The following is a 23,934-nucleotide window of genomic DNA, read 5'->3' as shown; positions in this document are numbered from 1 at the left end:
TGACAGACTAAGATGTTGAAAGCCAAGAAATCATGTATAATAGAAAATGATATTAACTATTAAATGAAGATTAAACTTCTTTTCTTCCATTCTACCGTCTCAGATATCAATAAATTAGAATTTGAAGACTTTTTGTCTTGAAAATTAATGAAAGTTTGCTTTGATTTTGGAGCTGGAAATATAACAGAATGATAGAATTATATTATATATATTACTTAAAGAATAACTTACCGTACATGTGCATTAATATAATAGATTGACCAATCCTATTACAAAGTTGTTCAATGAATTTCATATAAAATATTAAAATTCTTAAACTTTAAGCATTTACAAAAATTTCATGAATAGGAAAATAAGTATAGAAATTTATGTTTGCTTACTTATTGAAAATTATATAAATTTTATGCTCTGTAAAATAATTTTACTATTACATTGCCCCTAAAAAATATTGGAAACTTTTGTGAGGTTCAAGCAATTTAAATTTATGCTAAGATATTTTAAATTTAACTAATTAGTTTAAAGAAAATTAAACAAGTTTCTATCATTCCTTGAATATAAAATTAATATTGCTGTAAGGCAGTAAAAAAAAAAATCTAATTTCGAGGTACGAAAGCCTGCTTGTGCAGCATTATAAAAACAACCTTTGATGATATATTTTAATATTTTCGAATAATCTAAATACTTAATTGCATTCATGAAAAATATTTTTAACAACTTTGTAAATTCTTATAAAAACCTTCAGTTTCTGTGAAAACAAAATTATCATCCAACAACATGTACCTTGTTTACTTCAGACACACTCAAAATTCTAGTGAAAGTAATGAGCTTGGAAAAAAGAATCTCATGGTTTATCAATTAATCAAATTGTTTATTTTTTGTTGGCAATTTGTTTTAATAAGCAAGAAGAGAAAATATTTTTGAGCAAAATAATATAGTATAAATATAGATTACAAAATGCTTGAAATTTAAGAAAGGTGTTGTTTTGATGGTAAAGAATTTTCTGCAACTTTTTTCTAAATTAAAATATTTTGCAAAAAAAAAAAATACTTTTTTAATTTAATGTTTCTCAAATTGTAATAGTTATCGAATAATAAGGAAAGCAAGGTGATTTAATTATTTCATTTCAAATTTTTAACAGAAAATGGGGATAATCATACATACATATCATTTCATAAATTGTCAATTTGAGATATATTTACTGTATACAATTCATTTGCTATATATGTTATATAGTAAATAATTTCTACACATTAAATGCAGGCTTCCACAAATTCATAGAAAATTTCCTTAATCAGGTATACTTATATAATTTATTGGCTGAGATCAAAAGTTTTACTCGTTTTTGGATATGCAAATATGCAATGGAATTGACCTGACACATGGCATTGTAATGACGCAAATTGTGGATGCCTCACATGTAAATGCATCGTGTCTCACAAAGTTAATTGTCTGAAAAAAATATCAGGAAGTGTAACATTGAAAGAGAGAAGCATGCAAGACATTGTTTGTTATACGATTTTGATAAAAAGAGTACGGCAAATGCATCATGTCGCAATGTTTATCAAATCTATGGGGAGGATGCAATAGACGAAAGCACATGTCGTCAATGGTTTCGTAAATTTAGGGAAAGAGACAGAAGCTGCCACGATCAGGCTAGGAGTGGACGGCGATCACACGTAGGAGAAGACGATATTGAACAAGCCATATGGAACAACCCAAACTCAACCGTGCAAGAATTAGCGGAGACCTTCAACGCACACCGGACAAGGGTCAAGAGACGAAAAAGTTGGATTGTTCGGTTCCACATGACCTGACAGCTAATCAACGGAATGACAGAATCACTACCTGTGTCTCCTTGCTTTCCCGTACAAAAACGACCTATTCTTGATATCCATTGTAACAGGAAATGAGAAGTGGAATATGTACCAAAGCGAAAAGCGTCGTAAAACTGTGTGTGCCCTTCTGATCTGCCTACTTCGACTTCGAAAGCTGAACTTCATCCCAAGAATGTGTTATTGAGTGTGTGGTGTGATATGCAAGGAATAATTCCCTGGAATGTCCTGCCATTCAACCAAACTATCAATGCTGCCTTCTACTGTCTACAGTCAGACAGGTTGCATTCAAATTTGATAGCAAAGGGGCCAAGTCTCATCAATCGTTGCGGTGTTATTCTTCATCATGATAACGTTAGGTCACATGCTGCTGTCATCACTCGACAAAAATAGTCACCTTTGGTTGGGAGGTTTTACTCCCCCCCTCCCTATTCTCCTAACTCGGCACCAACTGACTATCACCTATTTCGTGCGTCGAACAGACAGTTATTTCAGTCAGAAAATCTTTGATGATCTTGATGCTGTGAAAACTGCCATCCAAGAATTTTTTTGACACGAAACCGCCGGAATTTTACCACCGTGGGATTCATATCCTACTAGAAAAATGGCCAGACGTCATAGATAGTAATGGGGACTATGCACAATAATAGGTACTGTTCCTTTCCCGTTTATTTGCTTTTTTTTATGAGTAATAATAAAAGGGCAGAACGGTTTCTTCTGATTTTCAATGATGAATATAAATATCAAAGTATTCTTTCAAATTGCCTAAATTGCATCTCTTATGAAATTAAAATAATCACTCAGAACAGAAATTTGTGTTCAAAAATTTGTTTGGTGTTTCTCTAAAGACAACTCATTTTTTTACATTTCAACTGAGCTTTTTTATTCAGTATTTCCTTAGTACTGCCTAGCATTGGGGGAAATACCTCAGATATTTTTTTTTATTTTTTACTATCACTATTGGTTTACTTTCCCATATACATTATTACAAAACTTTTATTTTGTTTTCTCACATTCTCAGGAACTGTTTGCTAAGTGGTACATAATTATGTATGTAGCAGAAAAATGTAGAAAATGTATGTAGTAACAGAAAATTGGAAAACAGATCAATGCTAAAGATAGAAAACATGATGTTTATTGTACTCTCTGAAATGATTGTACTTTCTGGTAGAGATACAGCATCACTTTGCTAGGCATATATCTTTGGGCCTGGAATGCCAATATGTTACTGACAAATATCTCAGGTTTGTTTGTCAACACCTACATTCATGATTCATGTTTTTCTTCAAATGCTTGGATGAAGAATAATTTCAACTAGAGCTGCTCGATACAAAGTTGCTGCGGTACGAAGTTTCTTCCAACATCCATTTAATAAATGTATTCACCAATGCTTGAATTTGACGATTGGACAGAAATTTGAACTGAACGTGGGCACCTTACATTATACTGGTTAGCGCTACTTTGATTATTTTTTAAAATTAAATTAAAAGTGTGACAAATGACATCTCCATATTAAACAGTACAGAGAAGTTTGGCAATTGTATCCTGCAACAATATATTCATACATATCATTATTCCCTAGATGAACTTAGAAACGTCGTAATTTTGAGTGTCTACGAATTAGATGTGTAAGTTCACAGAACTTGGAACACAACTTGTGACTCCAATATATTTGACAAAAGTACTAAACAATATCGATAAAACATTTTGGATTTGGACTTAACTAATTAAATTTATGAGTACGATGCTTTTAGCAGTTTAAAAATGAAAGATCCCACGTCGTCTTTCAGCAGTCTAAGCTTTTCAAAGTTTTTTTCACTAGTCTTGAAACAGTCTGCATTTGTATATATACACAGAATGTATATCTATATAAGTATTGAAAAAGATTACATTTGAAGAAGAAGGTTAGAACGGTAAAAATAACGTTTAACGCACTAGTATCTAAACGGTATACAGTGGGGTTTAGATAAACGTTACTACTCACGTTTGATACTGCTCAAAATTCTTCAGTGGCTAATGCCTATATCTCAATGAAAAATTTAGAAACCTAGAATTATGGGCACGTAAAAGACCAAGCATTCTGCTGCAGTTTTTCTAAAAGACGCATTTTATATATTTTATACCTCGAAATTCAGGAACCTAGTATCATGGCATATAAAAGACATAAAATATTCTACTTTTGTGTTTTCTAAAAGACACATTTTATATATTTTCATGAGTAACTTGGGTATCTCGATACCTTCATTATAGCATTTTTTTTATTTTATTTTTAATGGTAAAGGTAAGAGGCCAACCGGAATTCAAACAATATTTGGTTCTGTTTGAATTATGAATCAAATAAATGAAAATGTAACGGAATGATAAAGATTATTCTTTGGGAGTGGAGCCAATGTTCATAGCAAATAACCATGCTGTAAATCAAATTCTCTAATGAACTTTTTCAAAGATCTGAAAAATGAATTTCCAAAGGCAACTCAGACTAACAAAATTACTTTTTAATAATAAAGAAATTGATAACGACAACCTTTTTAGAAATAAAGTTTAAATTTGTTGTCAGGAACCTGTGGCAGAATTCTGAGATTTTGGAAGTCAGAAGCCTGTCCTTAATAATGATAGCTTGCATAATGAAATCAATAATACAGGGTGATCAAGAAATAACAGGAGTTGCTCGGAGACCTGTAGCGTTTTATGTACTGGACGAAATATAGCAAAATTTGGCCACCATACACATCAAAGTATGCGGTTTCAATTTATCAAGAAAAAAATTAGTACTAAAAAACGCCGATAGGGGAAATCATGGCACTGCGATCGAAAACTTTATTATGTAATTTGTTTATACGGGTACTTCGTAATATGACATCGAAGATAAAAGGAGTGTTATGGGAATTTAAGTCCTTCTGCAAGTATTCGCCGGTGGATTGCGTTCCCACTACGTGATCGCGCCTTATTAGTCAAGTTGTTTTATTAGCGGGATGGAAATGCCAATGCTGTTCTTCGTCAATACCGGCGGTTAAAGCCGTTACGCAGAGGACCGATGATCATAACTAACTTACGAAGAATGGTTGAAAGATTTGAAACAACAGGAATTCTTGGTGTGAAACCAGGCCGAGGACGTAAAGGTGTATCAAGCAGGAACAAGTTGAAGAAGTTACAACAGCCGCTATGGATCAGATGAGAGCTAATAAGCAGGGACCAGCACTGCACGTTCAATATCGTGACAAACAGATACCCCGTTCTCGACGATGCAGAAGATATTGCGTAAGATCCTGAACTTTTATCCATATAAGATAACACCCATTAACTGATGACACTGATCTGAATATGGGCAATTTCTGGTTGCGAGGCGGTTCTAGTTCACTTGAAAGACGTTGTGTATCAAGGACCTGTTCCTGACATTTGTACTATAAAAGATCAAATAACGTTACATGTCAGACGAATAAATGCCGATATGCTGCAAGCCACCGCTGAAAACCTCGTGTACCGCATGCAATTATTGGAACATCAAGTTGGTGGTCACCTTGAGTGAAATTTGTAAGTTGCTATAATAAGCGTTTTCCATTAGTATTTGGTGTATTGCTATTTATTGTTTCCATTGGCAGTTATGTACTCTTTTTCCATACGTTATGCGCTTGCAGCGCCAGGATTTCCCTATCGACGTTTTTTGGAACTAATTTTTTATCTTGATAAATCGAAACCGCATACTTTAATGTGTATGGTGGCCAAATTTTGTTATATTTCGTCCAGTATATAACACGCTACAGGACTCTCCTATTATTTCTTGATCACTATTCATTATTGATTTCATTATGCAAGCTTTCGTTGTTAAGGACAGGCTTCTGACTTCCAAATTCTCAGAATCTCAGAATTCTTTGATTTAATCTATTTCAGAGGGCCATCCAGCCTATGAAATATTAGCTGAACCCATACATCATCTCTAGTAAAGGCTCAGGCTTTATCTACTAACTAACTACGGAAGTTCTGAAATGAAAAATTCTCTCCTTCCTCAACTTTTAAGAGAACTTCATTTACACGCTCTTTTCGCGAAATTATCGAATGTTAATTGCTTGAAGGCTCTTTTCGTCGGCTTTTGAAATGATGTGAAAAGAAAGGCAGGATTAAGGGACGATATTTTCCTCTAGTAAAAGACATAGGTGAGGATGTTGATTTGTGCAGATGGGACATCATCCTGAAAGGATACACAAAAGGATCTATTTCATCCACCTTTGCCTATCTACTATTTCCACAAGTACTAATGGCATGTTTAAAGAATTGATGAGCCTACCGTTTCTAATATCCTGCATTTCTTCTCTTAAACAAAATGCGAACGTCTCTCGGGGACCACGTAGTTTAAAGAGTTTCATTATTACTTATTTCTTCTTTTCTAAACTGCACTACAGACTTTCTACTTTCTGTAGTGCGTCTCTAAACTGCACTACAGAAAGATACAGTTGCAGATACACAAAGCATAATTTTGTTGGGAATATTATTAGTGCTAATTAAATTTTTGGATCTTATTATTATCATAGATAGAGGAATTTAAGGGTTCAAAAATATTTAATTGGTAAAATCCCACTTCTATCTTAAGGGTAGTAAAAAAAATTATTATTAATTCTTTCCAGTATGTCATTTTTCGTTGGAAAATGATAGCTTGCATAATTTTCAGCTAATTAATAATGTGATGAATTAATAAGTGAACTAATTCAATACTGAAAATTATCTATTGGTTCAAATGCGAAAAACAGAATATTTGGTTTAACAGAAATTATATTTTGTTTTCTAAAGATAGGTTGCTGATGTGTTGCCGAATTATTCGATAATGAATGTCTTTACATATAAGCTTTTATGTCCAACTAATTTATGCATGTTTGATTCTGACATAACAAATTAGTTATTTAAAAAGAAACTACAAATACAAAAACAATCAATATGAAAATCACCTACACATATTTACTTAAACTAGATAATAAAATATACATTGTATTAGAGAGAGCAAATGCTGCTAACAACTAAAACACAAATGAACTTAACCAAATTAAAATAAATATTAAGTTTAAAGCCAGTAAACTAAAAAAAAAGATATAATGAAGCCGACCTGAAGACTTTCTCAAGGGTCACCCTCAGGCAGGGATTCAAACCAGGGATTTTTTCTGTGAAGGGTCCGACTTTCGTCCAATAAATTGACACCTCGTGACCCGAAAATACCAGGAAATTGAGGTTTTCGAGATAAAAATAGTTTCACAAAATTAAAATAATTATACAGTAACAAGCAAAAACATTTCTAAATTTTTTTTAAATCCAAGTAAGATCGCAGCAAAACCAAAAAACACAACCATAAAAACTAAAACCAAAATCATTAAAATATGAAAGCCAAAACACTTACTAATTGAAAGTCCAACTCTCAAAGACAGTGTGAAGCAAGTAAACTTGCTTGTGCAAATGCACTTCGTTAAACTAAATATAATTTTGAGAGTTAAAGCTATATACGCCTACCACGCTTGGTTATAAAGCATCGTCATCATAAGGAATAATTGGAGCGACATCTATTGAGTTAAAATTTAAAGCGCCATCTATAGAGTTAAAATTCAAAGTGAATAAAATGTAGGAAGTTAGAAATTATATAAATTTTCTCTATCAATACTTCTATATTGCAAAAGGTTTTTGGAAATTCATTAGTAGTTAAGTTTTTAATGAGATGCTTAATTATAAGAAATTTTATTTTTACAAATCTTTTAAATCCTGTTAAATTGTGAGAATGTCAAATTTTTGAAAATTTTAGAGTTTAAATTAAAATGAATATTACTGAGTTTAAATATTTTAAAGTTAAATTCATCACTTTTATCATAAACACCTATTAAAATTTTTCCATTAGAAATTTGTATATTTAAATCTAGATAGGTTGCTTTAAATTTATTTTCGTTTTTTCAGTTAAAACTAAATCTTTTGGGTAACAATAACAACATTAGGATTATCCAAGTTTAATAAAAGTAAGTCATCAAAGTATCTCCAACCAGGTATTAAATTATTTTTAATTAATTTTTTCTCATAATAATATAAGAAAATATTGGCTAAAGCTCTTGAAAAGGCTGTTCACATTTTAATTCCCTTTACTTGTTTATAAAAATTAATTCAATTTAAAACGTAATTTTCGGTAATATTAAATTTGCATTAATCTAGCTAATTACTTTTTGTAATAATATCTCTATTTAAATATTCATTATATATACTAGTATATAATAGTACGAACATCTGTTAATTTTTCATGAGGTAGATTAGTGAACAAATTTTCAAAATCATAAGTATTAAGTTTATTAATATTATTATCTTTTAGAAAATCCAAAACATCTTTGTTACTATTGATTATAAAGTTATCCACATCTTTAATTTTATTAAGGATAATTTTCAAGTATTTAAAAAAATGTTTTCCCGTACAGTAATTGTAACTGTCAGTGCTACAAATTACGAATCTAAATTTTATTGGGTTTTTTTTAATGAAATTTTACTGTTAGGAATAAATAAGGATAGTTTAAAGAGCAAGTCTTAATTTTAGTTTTTTTAGGGAAAGCGAGCATCCTTTTATCAAATTATTTTTTTCGGAACTAATTAAGTGGTAAATCGAATTAGAGTTATATTCATTAATTAAAAATTCTTTATAATAATATTTACAGATTGAACAGAAATTATTTGCCGCTTTATTTATTATTGTAATAATAAACCTCTCTTTTAAATTTCTTATTTCTTTTTCAAATGATTTGTTAAAATAAATTCCTCGTTCTTTAGTTCTACCGTTATCTGTATTAAACTTTGTCTTAATTCCTTCTAAAATCCTCACTTTCCATTCTCTGAAACAATCTGGAGGCCAATGGTACTTCCTAGATAATTTAGAAATAAAAATATCCAAATCTTGTCCGATAAAAATTAAGATTTTTTTATTGTTTACTTTTTCTGTCAATCTAAATTTTGTTCCGCTTTCCATTAGATCTCTTAAAGAGCTGGAATCTATAATTTTCAAATGCCTTGTTATAATATGTCCTTTGTCAGCATCTATATAATCTTTGTAAATTTCTTTGTTACATTTACAATCTATTATGTAGATCTTATCTTATTTAAATTTTTGCTATAGTAATTATAGTTACAAATTCTTTTCCTAAAAGTTGCTGAGTAACTAAATGTTATTGAAACAATTGCATTATCTTTTAAAGGAAAAAAAATCTTTACATGATTACAAGAGCATGATTTTTAGTAACTTTAGGTTTTCGAAGCGAATATCCAAAAATCTCATTACATAGAACTCTTTATTTAAATTAATTTTATTTTTAAATAGTAAATCGTTTTTCCAATATTAAGCTAGAATTTGATTAGATCTAGAGTTATGAACTTAGTGAAAGAATTTTCAAATTTTAAATATTCAAATTTATTATGAATAAACCATTTTATTTTATTTTTCCTAAAGGCAAAAAGATATATATATATATATATTTAATTTTAAGAATGTTCTCACTATTATGTTCAAAGTTGCAATAATTTTGGTCAGATATAATATCAGCTCAGATATAATATCATAATTGCCACCTCTACCTTTACCTCTCTTAAATCTCTTATTATAGTTTTCTTTATCTAGAAAGTCTTTAAAGATGCTAAATTTGTTATAAATGCAAATGTTACCTAAATCCCCGAAACCTTCTCCATTTAACTTACTATTGAGTCCATAAGGAAACAAAGTTTTTAAATTATAAATATAAATATTTTCTATGACTAATCTTCTATTTAAGTCAATAATGTCATCTTCCAGAATGTAAATATTAATATTATCAAAATCATGACATTGAAAGTGTAGTAGCTCAAAGTCAAAAGGCTCATTTTTAATGAAGTTTTTAAAAGCATATCTGTGGCCATTTATTATTTTATTTAGTTCAGTACTAGTTTGTTCTATATCATTCAAATTACATTCTTTACAATTCAACAGATAAATAAAATTTTTGTTTTTACAGAACAACTCCAGATTTGAAATTTGTTTTTGATATATCTTTCTTTTTAGTTTTTTGGCTTCAAACTTAATATTTATTTTAATTTGGTTAGTTATTTAAAACTTATTTAGAAATTACTTGATTAAATTTTATTGTTTTATTCCTGTTTATTACACATAATGTTTGCGTTGGCATGGATAGAGCATTCAATACAAATTTTAAGATCCTTTGTTTTCTGTATTTTAAGAAAATTATTGTATTTTGAGATAAATAGAATTGTTTCAAAGAAGTAAACGTGATGAAATTTTAAAATTATACAGTAAGAATTTAAATATAAAGCTTGCATATCTAAAGAATGTATTGGAAGATTTTATAGATTTTATCTCTTTACATTTTGTATGTGGACAAAAATGTTCTACCTGACTTTTTTTTTTGTTGTTGTTGTTGCAAAATTATTTTCATTTATTGCTAGCAATTGATGGAAACAATTCGAAATTCTCGCGCTTATTACTCAATTAGCCGTTTTCCACGACCATATAGTTCACCGGTACAAATGCTCGATAAAATTTTCAGTTCAAACTTTTATGTAATTTGGTCTTTTGATAGCTTCTACAGCAAAATATTTTTTTTAATTTAAATTTTCTTAGACATATAATTCATAATATTACATAAACCTTACGCCTTCCTGTTCATTGTACTATGCATCTGTCTACTTTTATGCCTATTCCCGTAAAATGTTAACTTTAAATCGAAGCATAAATTAGTATACTTCAATTAAAACAAATGCAATCTTTATCATTTTTTTGGTTTAGATTTTCAATCATTACAATCGTTATTCGGGAAGCTGTTCGCCAAAAATAGTATAGTCCTGCACAGTGCTGTTACATGCATCATCTGTATTATCAATGACTATGTCTGGATCAAGCTATGTCTGGTATTATTACCATTTCCGTTTCATTATCGACAGATACATCGTCCAATGATATTAAGTTGTCTAAAGCTTCATCACTTGTTGAAACATCATTTTTAGTATTGTTGTTGAAGACATGAATGTGAATCCAAATCAACTCGCACCTCGAATTGTAAGTGTATAGTAAAATATATCGTTATCATGTGACTAAAATTCATAATCAATGAATCGAGAGCAACAAAAACATTCTCCGAGCATCAATTTTGTCCTTTTTCCAAGAAAACTGAATTACTTTAGTTTTGTAGGAGGCAAAACAGCGATATTTTAAACTTCTTGCCGAAAACTCCAATATTTTCGTATTAATACGTTTCGTAGGAAGAACAAGGGGGTATGCTATCATCCTATATATGGGTCATCTCCTAAAATATTTGTAAATACTGTTTAAATAAAAACATTTTTTGCCTCAGAATTTCGTTGGCAATAATATACAAGATTTGTCGCCAATGAATTTGTAAGTAATGTTTCTTTTACAAAAGTGATTAAAATGTAATTTGTTTCAAATTAAAAAATAAAAATTAGTCATTTTCAAAAATCTAAAAAAAGATAAAAGTAATTAAAATTGATCTTCAGACTATAATACATAATTTATAATAAATTTGAAATCTATTTTAGAACATGAACATAATAAAAATGTTTGTATTGAGTATGAAAATATAACAAATCTGAGTTGTCCTTTAAATGGGATGATGATAAAATGTCCAAATATATTCATCAAGATTCAGTCGGAAAATATTTAACTTAATTTAATTAATTATTGTCAATTATTTTATTCTATTCGTAATAATTTAACTAGCTATTTAATTTAATATATAATACTTATGATTATTAGAAGATATTTAAAATATATAAGGTTTTTTTACGGTTTTGATATTGATACTCAATCATAGATTATTTGAATTCAGTTTTTATTGTATAGTTCTAGATATAAAAGAAATTTGACAGAGAAGAAAACACATGTAAATTGAAAGAGTTTAAAACATTTACAATACAATCACTGTCAAACTATCTAAATTGTTTCTTTAGTCATTCAGTTAAAAAAGTAATTTGATATTATCTGAATATTAATAATTTTTTTATAAACTTCCCAGTTTCTGATTTATCATTTTTATTACTCACTTATAGTATCATCTATTTTACAATCATTTATTTTCTGAATTTCTAAAGGAGCAAATATATCTAAATATCTCTGTCTCAAAATTTTACATATATCTGCAAAGAATTTCAAAGAAAATAACTTCTATTTTCGGTAAAGTTTAGCAATTTGTAAAGTTTAAAAATTATTTTAATTTTATTTAAATATTTTCCATGCATTAGCAGACCTGAAATGCTACTCGTTACTATTTACATAATTCATAACTTTTTGTAAATATTTAGTATCTCATGATAATTGAAGTCTTCTTTGATGAGAAAGCTGGAATGCGTGGCATTTAAAGCAAACAGCAGTCTTTCAACTTAATAAAAGGAGACATTAAGTCGATTCGTAGTAAACCACCGAGTTCTAGCCAATGTATATTTATTACAGAGGTTCCGGATTACTGCATTATCGGAAATAATCTGTCTTCAGCTCTTGATAAACATAAAGAACGGTAAAAGCCCTTTAGATTTTCTGCATTACTCTCCTATGCAAAGAATTAGCAGAAATTGCCTCCAAATATCAAGAAATAGATGGAAATATTTTTGGTTGCTATTTCAGACGATATAATGAGATAAAATCTGATCTTACCCCAAAAACTAAGTGGTTCTTAATATTTTCAATATTTATTTAAACATTTTAACGGAAATAATCCTCCTCCTTGCTTTTAGGACTATTTCTGTGATGTTATTGTTATTATTCTGTGATTATTTGTTTATTAAGACCAAAAATGCACATATATATATATATATATATGTGTGTGTGTGTGTGTGTGTGTGTGTGTGTGTGTGTGTGTGTGTGTGTGTGTGTGTGTGTGGTGTGTGTGTGTGCGTAGAGAGAGGGAGAGATGCACTGAATTAATAGCATAATGAGAGAACAAATTATTTTGAATGTCCTTCGTGCAAGGCAGATCAAGCCTCCCCTAATCACATTTTTAAATGTTTAAATTTTACGATTTTCGAGAGTTTAAGGGATCCGCTATTGTTTTTGAACTTTGGTTTCATGGATCTTTGGTTTCATGGAGGTGGTATAGCGCAGCTATACCACCTGGGATCAGAAACAACAACACATTATTTATTTCGTATCTATATATTTCAAATCCATCTATTAAAATCCATCTAGGTTAACCAGTTTAACTTTTCTGTTGTTATTAACAAAATTAAACTTAATATTACAGACGTTTTTATTGATTTATTTATCTTTGTATGGAAGTCAGGAGCCAGATTTAACATTTCTTTTTTCTTTCTTTCTTTCGTTTCTTTTTTTTTTTTTGCTTTTTTTTTTTTGAGAAAAATGGCTACAATTTTTATGTAAATGTATAACACAGAATAGCTTTTCATCGAATTAAGTTTAAATGGCTTAAACGTAAAAACGTATTGCAGAAATTAGTTTGAACATAGAATTAGCTAAGAAGAGAATTAGTGTTTTAAAATGTAAACGTTAGTAGAATTAAATCGGGAGATGGCAGTGTTACCAATGGTAACAAATCTGTGTATATTTGGCTGGAAAAGTAGGAAAGCTGACAACTGAATGTATGATAAATACAAATTTGACTCTAAAATCGAATATAAGAAGTTCAATATGATTGCAGGAAATGGTACGATGTACAAACTGTTAGGCTGATACGGGGGACAATAGACAAGAACTTTCTGAACTCCAGATCACCATGGTAGTCAGCTGCTTTAGACGTAAATGCTTATCGGCGTACGACTCTGCGTTTTAATGTGCAGATTGTAAACGCTCGATACATAAAATAAACATTTCTTATTTTAGGATATTACGACCAACGATTTAAAGTATTTTAAAGAAATTAAAATAAAAACACAACTACGTCAAATCCAAGCAACGGCGAGCATCTCACTCGTTCTATTTATTTTTACAATATCCATCTCGTTGCCAGATGCAACAGCAGAAAAATAGTTTCATTTAACACAAAAATAATATATAAAATATTTTTGATGCAATTACTTCAAAAACAAACATGAACAATTATAACAATTAAACAAATACAAAACATTAATAATTATTTATAATATTTACGTGTGAACCACAATAACTTGCGATGATGAGTTGCGTTACTCACAACCTGTTCCTACATCACTCCCTTGCCAGTAACGAAGTTACGTTAATTAGAAAAAAATTGAAAATGACATTTAAATTTAATATGAATATAATGCACTAGAACAACATTTTATGCATCGTCTGTAAAACGCACAGGTCGTTTTATTTTCCTTCCACAACGTGTTTGTGTGGTTAAAGCAGGCAGTTTCTCGTCCTTTATTGAATCACTTAATGCATTCTTATGTTGCATTCTTTCAGTTGAGCCACTTCTTTTGGGTTCACAAGATGCAGGACTGTTAACAGTTGATGGCAATGGAGCATCAGAAGTGTCAAAATGTGTTAACTTATAGGCTGGTTTAATTCGATCAATAGAAATATTTACATGTTCACCTTTGATTAATAACGTGAAAAATTTTTGCGTTCGTTGTAATACTAAAAATGGTCCTTCATATGGCGGTTCTAAGGGTTTTTTTACGCGATCAATCCTAAGAAATACGTGAGTAGCTGTATTTAAATCTTGTGGGACAAAAATGTGTTGTTTGCATTTTTGCTTGGGTATTCTTGGTTTTACTAACTGCATCTGTTTTCGCAGATTATCAACAAAAGAATCTGTAATGGACACAGTTTTCGAATCTTCAAAAAATTCACCAGGTAATTTGATAGATTTACCAAATACCATTTCGGCTATTGTAAAACTACAATCGTCTCGAAGAGAAGCTCGTAAACCCATGAGAACCGTAGGCAACGACTCAGTCCATCGAATACAGTTGTGGCATCTAATGGTTGCTTTTAGCGTGCGATGTAGGCGTTCTATCTTTCCATTACTTTGGGGATGATAAGACGTCGTATGCCGTAATTTTACACCACAAATGATTGCTAATTTTCTGAATAATTCTGAAGTAAACTGAGTTCCTCGATCCGTAACCACGAGAGAAGGTACTCCAAATCGTGTTATCCAGCATTCGTAAAAAGCTTGTGCAACAACTTCAGCAGTGATCTGTCGTAAAGGAACCACTTCCATCCAAGATGTGTGTCTATCGATGCATGTCAAACAATAGATGTATCCATCCGATGGAGAATACGGCCCAATCAAATCAATATGAATTACACTAAAACGATCATCTGGCGGTTTAAAAGTTCCAAATTCGGATTTTGTATGCCGCGAAATTTTATTTTTTTGGCAATAGAGACATGCTCGTGTCCAGTTACGAACTTCCTGTTTCAGTGAAGACCAAATGAATCGTGATGACATTTCTTTAACTGTTGTACGAATTCCGGGGTGAGCTAAACAATGGATTTGTTGAAACATCCGCATACGGAAAGGCTTTGGAATAAAAGGTCTAACCTTTGATGTAGATGTGTCGCACCATAAAGATTTTCCGGATGGAAGTTGACACTGCTTAAATTTCAATGATTTATTGTAAAGTCGCAGTTGTTTCAGTTCGTCATCATCAATTTGGGCATCAGCAATTTGATCATAGTCTATAGATGGCAGGTTAACATTAGCAATTCTCGATAATGTATCTGCGACAATATTTTCCTGACCATTTACATGACATATATTTGTGGTAAATTGAGAAATATACTGTAAATGTCTCAACTGTCTTGGCGACGCTTTGTCGTTCTTTTGCTTAAAAGCAAAAACTAAAGGTTTATGATCAGTGAAGATTTGGAAATCTCTACCTTCCAAATAATGCTTAAAATGTTTTACGGACAAATAAATAGCCAAAAGTTCACGATCGTACGTCGAATAATTGGTTTGTGTCTCATTTAACTTTTTTGAAAAAAATGCGATAGGTTTCAACCCATCAGGTTCGTGTTGTTGCAAAACTGCTCCTATAGCCAAATCCGATGCGTCTGTGTGAAGAGACAGAGGATAATCGGAATTTGGATATGTCAACATTGCAACTTCTGCTATATCCATTTTGCATTTTTCAAATAATTTTACAGTTGCCTCACTCCAAGGCACTTTTCTCTGATCTTTCTTTTTGGCACCTTTTAAAAATTCATGAAGAGGGGCTTGAGTTGCCGCAGCATTTTTTATGTATGGACGATAGAAGTTTAGCATACCTAAAAATGTACGCAATTTTTGAAGGGTGTTTGGCAACGGATACTCTAATATGGCCTTTACTTTTTCAGGCAGAGGCCTTGATCCTTTAGCCGAAATTTTATAGCCCAAAAATTCTAGTGAATCAACTCCGAAAACTGATTTGATGACATTTATGCGAAGCCCGTAATCATTTAAGCGTTGAAAAACTATTTTGAGATGTGAACGATGTTCTTCTGGACTAGAAGAGGCAATCAATACATCATCTAAATAAGGAAACACAAAGTCTAAATTTCGAAATACTTCGTGAATAAATCTTTGGAATGTTGCCGGAGCATTCCTCAAACCAAAACTCATTCTGTTAAATTCGTAAAGTCCAAACGGAGTAATAATAGCTGTTTTTTTCTTGTCCTCCTCTGCAACAGGAATATGAAAATAGGCCTTAAAAAGATCAATTTTAGAAAATATGACTTTGTTTGGCAAAATGTGCTGAAAATCTTCGAGTCTAGGAATTGGATATCTATCTGGGAGTGTTAAAGATCCATCTTTCTTCGAGACCATATGCAGTGGACTGGCCCACTCTGATTTAGATGGACGAATAATATTATTGTCCAGCATAAACTTAAATTCCTGTTTGGCAGTTTCTAATTTCTTCGGATCTAATCGTCTTGCCTTAGAGTACACTGGTGGTCCCCTAGTTTCTATGTGGTGTTTTATAGTATGCTTTACATCAGAAATAAAAAAATTAGGTTTTGTAATAGATGGGTACAAATACAATAAATCTGAATATTTACAGGCACTGTACATTGTATTTACACTGACGTTTAAGGCAGGTGCAACTTTACCTTCAGCAGAGATGTTAGTTATTCCATCAATTAATGTTTTATTCTTAACGTCAACTAACAAATGGAAACGATTTAGGAAATCTGCTCCTAAAATTGGCTGTTTGATATTTGCTATGACAAAAGGCTATTGGAATTCACGACGTAATCCCAAATCAAGGGTTAATACTTTCGTTCCATATGTTTCAATTTCAGTTCCATTTGCAGCATATAATTTATAATCACTAGTTGAAATTTGTTTTGCGGTATTGGGAAAAATGCTAACATCAGCTCCACTGTCCACAAGAAAACGCAAACCCGTTGTTTTGTCAAAGACAAATAAACGGTATTTACGGCAATCTTGATTTACTTCCGCAGCAGAACTCGCCGTTAAATCTGCTGCTGATGCTAGTTTTCCGAATTTGCATTTTTCCACTCGCAAGGTTTCTTGCATTTATCGGGATGACACTTTGCTCCAAATTTATAATGATAAAAACAGTACTTACCAGCAGGATTAAATCGTTTACGAGACGCGCTGCGCCCCCGACTGTTTTGATTAGCAGCTCTGCTCCTTGAACGACTGCGTTCAAGTTGTAAGCGGTTGATTTTACGCTCTAAAGAAACAATTTGTGAACGTAAACTATTTATTTCACTATCCTGCTGTATATCACTTCTAGATGTAGCATATATTTCCCGATTCGGATGCATTTCTACAATACGGTCAGCCATTTCGGCAAGTTTCCGGATATCTTCATTGCTGACGATTTGGATATTTCGGATGGAATCCGGCATTTTTTGAAGAAATAGAGTTTTCAACACATTATCCGAAATCCCATCTGTCGCCAAACTACGCATTTTTTGAAGTAGTTGAGTTGGCCGTAAATCGCCTAACTCCATTTCTGACACGAGACGCTGAATACGTCTATTTTCGCTTTCTTTAAAGGTATTCAGCAATCTCTCCTTCGCAGCGGTATATTTATTTTCATTAGTATCAGTGACTATATCCCATAAATTTTCAACAAATCTTGGTTCCATCTGCGCAATTAAATAATGAAATTTTGTTTCCTCCGATTTAATACCACTAATGGAAAATTGCGCCTCCACTTGGTAAAACCAAATTTCTGGCTTTTCTGTCCAAAATGGAGGTATTTTTATACTAACCTTGGCTACTTCACCATTAGCTGCAGTTTCCGTTGCACTTAGTTTCGGTTCGTGTTTTTCGCTGGTCGCCATTGCAGTTCTGTTTCCGGGTCACCACTTTATCGGCGTACGACTCTGCGTTTTAATGTGCAGATTGTAAACGCTCGATACATAAAATAAGCATTTCTTATTTTAGGATATTACGACCAACGATTTAAAGTATTTTAAAGAAATTAAAATAAAAACACAACTACGTCAAATCCAAGCAACGGCGAGCATCTCACTCGTTCTATTTATTTTTACAATATCCATCTCGTTGCCAGATGCAACAGCAGAAAAATAGTTTCATTTAACACAAAAATAATATATAAAATATTTTTGATGCAATTACTTCAAAAACAAACATGAACAATTATAACAATTAAACAAATACAAAACATTAATAATTATTTATAATATTTAGTTACGTGTGAACCACAATAACTTGCGATGATGAGTTGCGTTACTCACAACCTGTTCCTACATGCTAATTGGTGGCAGGGCTGAAAAGTGGTTTCAGAATATACTTTATAAGTGAAACATCTGAAAAAGACACTCACACTATGAGTATGGCAGAAAGAATGTAACGGATAGCACTAAGTGTATAAATGATTGATAATACTGGCGGGCGTGATGAGAGATAAAGAGTGAAACTGACTCCTAAAAAGATTGTTGAGATGGAACCAGATCATGAATGAAATCTTTCGAATGCCAAGCAGTTAGGTAGTTATCGAATAATGTAATGGATATAACTCCGAGAAGCTGCAAAATCTTCTGGCCAAAGGCTCAGTTCTTCATGAAAGGCAATTATTCTTTGACGAGTATACTGTATAATCATACCTCTTAATGCTGTAACTCTTGGCTAGGCATTTCGAATCTTCAAGACTGTAGTGGTCACCCATTTCGATGAGATTATTCAGATATTTTTCAACCAGATACGAGCACGCGTTTATACTTTCTTCATCTACTTGAAATCTTATGAAGCTTGATATGTATCTATATTTATTTCTAGCGAGCATATTCTATGTTATTTTTCATTACATTTGGTGAAAAATAGTCAGGAATAGTTACTAATTTAGTCATTAACACGACTAAACAGAATTATCTGATAATATGATAAATCGCATTTCAATATATCTTTTCTTGCAAAATGAACTTATTTTGTGAAATATAAACAGAAATCTGGGATTTCTTGGCCCTAATATGATCACTTTATGTAAATTATTGAGATAAAAACTTTCGAAGTTAATAAGAAGGAACACATTTCATTTCTTTTTTATAGTAAAATTCGAAATATTCAAAATTTTGAAATCAGGCATTTTCATACATGCAACCTAAAGACTCAAAAAAATTGATCAAATTAAACGTAAAATAAAACAGTTGTTTATATTTACATATGAGTACAATCTCAAACCAATTACTAAAGCTTTTGAACAAATTTCATGATTTATTTATTGTAATAATATTTATGATGGGGAATGAGCAGCGTAAACAATTATCACACATGTTATTTCCAGAAAGACAGCATTGAACTTATTATATCCTTAAATACTTTTTAATATTTAAAAAAAATTTTCGAAAATATTATTTAGACAAATAGGAAGAAATAAAAATATTAGTTTAGTAATAAGTTTTTTAAATGGTAGGAAATGAAAATGAAAATTCAAGAATAATTATAGCAATGCGAAAATATGCCACTGTAAAATACTTTTATATTATCTAAATTTGGAAATCCATTGCGTGGAAACAGTCTAAACGAAGCAATCAAAATTGGGGCGGGGGACTAAAACGTTTTTGGGAAATTGATTTTTCTGATTATAATATTTGAAAATAGTGGCCTTATTATAAATAACAGTTTCATTATTTGAAGAATAGTTAGTTTCATATTTTTTTAATAATTTCAGATTTGCTGTAGTAAGTATCTCAAATCATTTTCAAACGAACTACCTGCAGTGCCCATTCAAGTTAGTCTGTTTCGTATTTTCCAAACAAAAAGCATGAAAAGTTCTTCAAATTTCTTGGTATAATTTCTAAAAATTACCTATATCACACATAGAGAAATGACATGTAAAATACGACAATATAAAACACATATGAAAGTATTATCAGATTATTACTTTTATTAGCATTATTGGCGTTGAAGCATTTGTTCCATCCTGGATCATTTTAAAAAAGTCCAGTCTCATAGAATGCCACTGTGAAGAGTCGTGGACCTCAAACGTGCGACTTGCAGAGATAGGGGAGAATTTTGAGCCAAATATATGAACAGTTGAGCAGTTGGAATGCACTTTTGCAGGAACTAGAGAAAAATAGCAATGGTTCGATTAATACACACCATATAGTCTCGCAATTGACATCCTCATATTTTCATCCGTTTGTACCAATGAAGGGAATCCTGTGCGGTCAGAAGTTTGACTTTGGCAACAACCTCAAATGGACCATTCGGCAGAAGCTCTTCTCGTAGCTGACGGCATTCTGTGAGAAAAAATTATGTGTAATTTATTGATACTTCCTCGTAGATAACCCAGCTTAGCAAACATTTTATAAAGGGAATCAAGTAATTAATATTAATTCTATGGTGGCTGAACGCTTATATAATCAGCTGAAGGCAGCTATTAATTTCGCAAATAATTTGGATAAAAAAATTGAATGTATAGAAAGATAAATCTCTCAAAAGAAGAAGAAAGCCTTAAAAACCGTTATTGGTAATGATTTATTTCTATCTCCCCTTAAAAATGGATGCATTTCGAAAAAGACGATTTTCGATTTTGATTTACGCAACTTAATAGGATAAAATTACAAAATAATTTCCTTCATAATTTTCAATTTAAAAGGGAAAAATCCATAGAAGAAAAAAAAGAGTGTGTTTTTTCACCAAATATATGCAAACAAAAAGAAAGAAGTGCAGAAAAGAAAAATATTTCTCCAATATCGAACAAAAATTCCTTGAAGATAAAATAACTTCACCGAATGCTTTATCAAGAATAAAGTTTTTAATTTCATCAAATTAGTGGATTTTCTTCTTAAGACATTTCGAATTTTATAAGGTCGATTTTAATTGATAACAATTTTCCTAGTATACTCTAGGCAGCAAATTGATCCATGATAATACTAAAAATATACACTTCACTAATCAGAATTCCATCTTTCAGGAATTTTCTCTTAGCATATTAATTTATACACGCGAAGTACCTGAGGGGCAAAATCAACATCTCCGCTATTTAATTATAAGAGTCGAAATGTGTATAATTGAATTCGATCTGACGATGGCTTCTGGGTATCACATTGCATTAACTGCTGATCTGAGAAATTAACTGACTTAAGCGCGAACATGTGGCTTTAATTATAAATGCCGGTAAAACTCTCATTGGAAAGGGAGTTCACGAACTAGCACGTGATTTGCATTAATAAGGTTTCGTACGCGATGACTTTACCTACTGTCATGAAGTTAATAATTGAAAATTTCCAAGTTGGTTATGTTTCTGGTTTTGAAATGCATCAACAAAATATTGATATCTAAAGAAGCTCATGTCATCCATAAATATTAGACTGCAAATTAGTTGAAACTTTTCTACATAGTGTCATCTATAAGAACTAACACATATGCTGCATCATTCACCACATACAAAGAATATAGAATACAGCGAATTTCAGCCTTGGGTTTGTAAGATTAGTTGGGTTAAAGGAATGGACAAGTTGGGACTAAGGAATAGACTTTAACATCATATATTGCTGGCTAATTAGATTAAAATGCAAGAGCAATTTCTGGACTGACCCCATAAATGATCTGTTCTGAAAATTTAAATAAACATATTTCTATTCGGTGAGTATATCTTTCAAAATCTAACTTTCCCAATTTCCATATTGTGCAATATTTCGTTACAATCGAGGAAGAAATGTCGGTTGACCAATTTAAATCCATACAAAAGATGAATGGTGAATTCTTCAATTCTCTATCTATACCAATAATTGAGTACTGAGCTTTCTGGTTTATTTTGTATTTCAGAAATGTTTGTAAGTTCGGTTTGAATTTACAGCTGATGGTGAATCGACATAAAACTTCCTCTGATATTCAAGGCCTTTCGAATAGAGAAGTTTTGCAAAATCGAGGAACATATTTACAAAAAAATCATAACGATTATTACAAAATAATTAAATATTTTTATTTTCCCTAGAGAATACAGTCAAACATGGTGGTACTTATAATGTCCATAATGAGCCCTACTCCCTGTAGGAAGTGTTTGAGGATATGCTGGTAGTCTCTAATTTGATCTGACTTTAAAATCCACGTTACTATTCTCAACAGCAAATTATTAGAAACACGGAAGGGCATATGATCAGGCGATGTGATTTGAATGAATCATGATTCAATAAATCAAAGTCTTAAAAAAATGGACATCTCTCCATTTTTCAATTATCCATAGGATTTCTAGTTTCTAATTTCCACACCACTTTAGAGAAAGAATCGTTATGTCTGACAGAATTAATAGTTCTTTAACATGGGATATATTTATCAAGGTCTATTCAAGTGAATTCTATTTAATTATACTCAACTTTTCAGTCTTGAAATTGCGTCTCTGCCTAGAGTTTTGTAGCACTAGCATTCTTTTGTAAATATTTATTATGATAAATTTCTATCCCATTAAAACTGGAATGACCGTTTCATTAAAGCATTATATATATATATATATATATATATATATATATATATATATATATATATATATATATATATATATATATATATATATATATATATATATATATATATATATATATGAAAAGATTTTTGCCTTCTATTCCAGAATTCATCACATAGATCACATAGACTAATTAAGCGTGAACCAACCATATACCAGACATTACAACTTTTAAAGTGATTCTCGCAGAGCTTTATGATGATATTTACATTCTTAATCTAACTTACGTAACAAAGAAAACTATCAGTATACATTTAGCCTACTTAAATGTAAATGAGCTCGCAAGACTTTAAGCGTGTTCCTTTATTGTTAGCGATCGACATAATCCCATTTCGTTAGATAAATTTGTTTGGAAGCACCAACATCCTTTCCTTGTTTAATTTAAACCAAAAGAATCCAGGCGTCTCTCACACGCTCAGCGAAGGATATAAAAAATTAAGTAGCTGTGCGTCTAGACGGAGTAGATCGAATAGTGCCGCCAATGCCATGAAACAGTAGCCAAAGAAATAGCTTCCTACAATGGTTATAGCGTCATTCGGGGAAGTCATTTACATATCGATTTCCTTGTTTGGTAAGAAAATTGCATTTCCTCTTATAATGAATCTTAGGCAGCACAATGGAATGTTGCATTTTAGAGCAAACGCTGGTTCATTTGCATCGTGGTTGTGGATCAATGGATCCGATTTTTGGCAAGAAACAAAAGCTGAATGACATTAGTATGACAAAAATCAATACAGTGTTGGATAATTTATCAAATAAGGTTGCTATTAATATTATGGGAAACAAGAACGGAAGCTTCTTTTATATTCAAGGTATGATTAATAAGGAAGGAAAACCGTTAAAAAAGAGTGGTTTTGGAAGTGGATTTTCTTTTATCTTGATTTATATCTCTGTCGTCAGCTATAAAAGTATTTTATATTGACCTTAACACTAGAGATATTATTATGAAATATAATTACAAAATTTTGGTATGGATGCTATAAATGACATTAGTATCAAAATGTTGATAAAGAGAAAGCGTTATAAAGTAAGATGAACAATAGACGTTACTTTTTTTAAAAATTCGGAGTCTAGTTTCATAAATTTGCTATTAAGATTATTGCATATATCATGCCCTACTCCCCTTTTCATTATTGCATAGGTGATTTTGCTTCTTACCTTTACATAATAACAAAGTAACATTTTGATATAACCCTCAACCTCGAGAACTCGAATGATTTTGCCAATT

The 23,934-nt window shown here is 31.2% G+C and overlaps 1 protein-coding gene across 1 annotated transcript in view; it reads right to left on the bottom strand.

Annotated features, from left to right (window-relative positions):
- LOC129962361 (uncharacterized) overlaps window positions 1-18,060 on the bottom strand; it is a 137,732-nt gene extending 119,672 nt beyond the window's left edge. The window contains exons 1-3 of the mRNA XM_056076108.1: window positions 17,334-18,060; window positions 16,030-16,272; window positions 15,305-15,483 (exon numbers count right to left, since the gene is read on the bottom strand). Coding sequence (XP_055932083.1) covers window positions 15,305-15,483; window positions 16,030-16,272; window positions 17,334-18,060 — 1,149 coding nt within the window. The remainder of the gene's footprint in view (window positions 1-15,304; window positions 15,484-16,029; window positions 16,273-17,333) is intronic.
- Between the last annotated feature and the right edge of the window lie 5,874 nt (window positions 18,061-23,934).

Source organism: Argiope bruennichi, chromosome 2 (assembly GCF_947563725.1).
Source record: "Argiope bruennichi chromosome 2, qqArgBrue1.1, whole genome shotgun sequence".
Classification (NCBI taxonomy): domain Eukaryota; kingdom Metazoa; phylum Arthropoda; class Arachnida; order Araneae; family Araneidae; genus Argiope; species Argiope bruennichi.
Note: the sequence above shows the minus strand (reverse complement) of the source record. Positions and strands in the feature narration are given on the sequence as shown.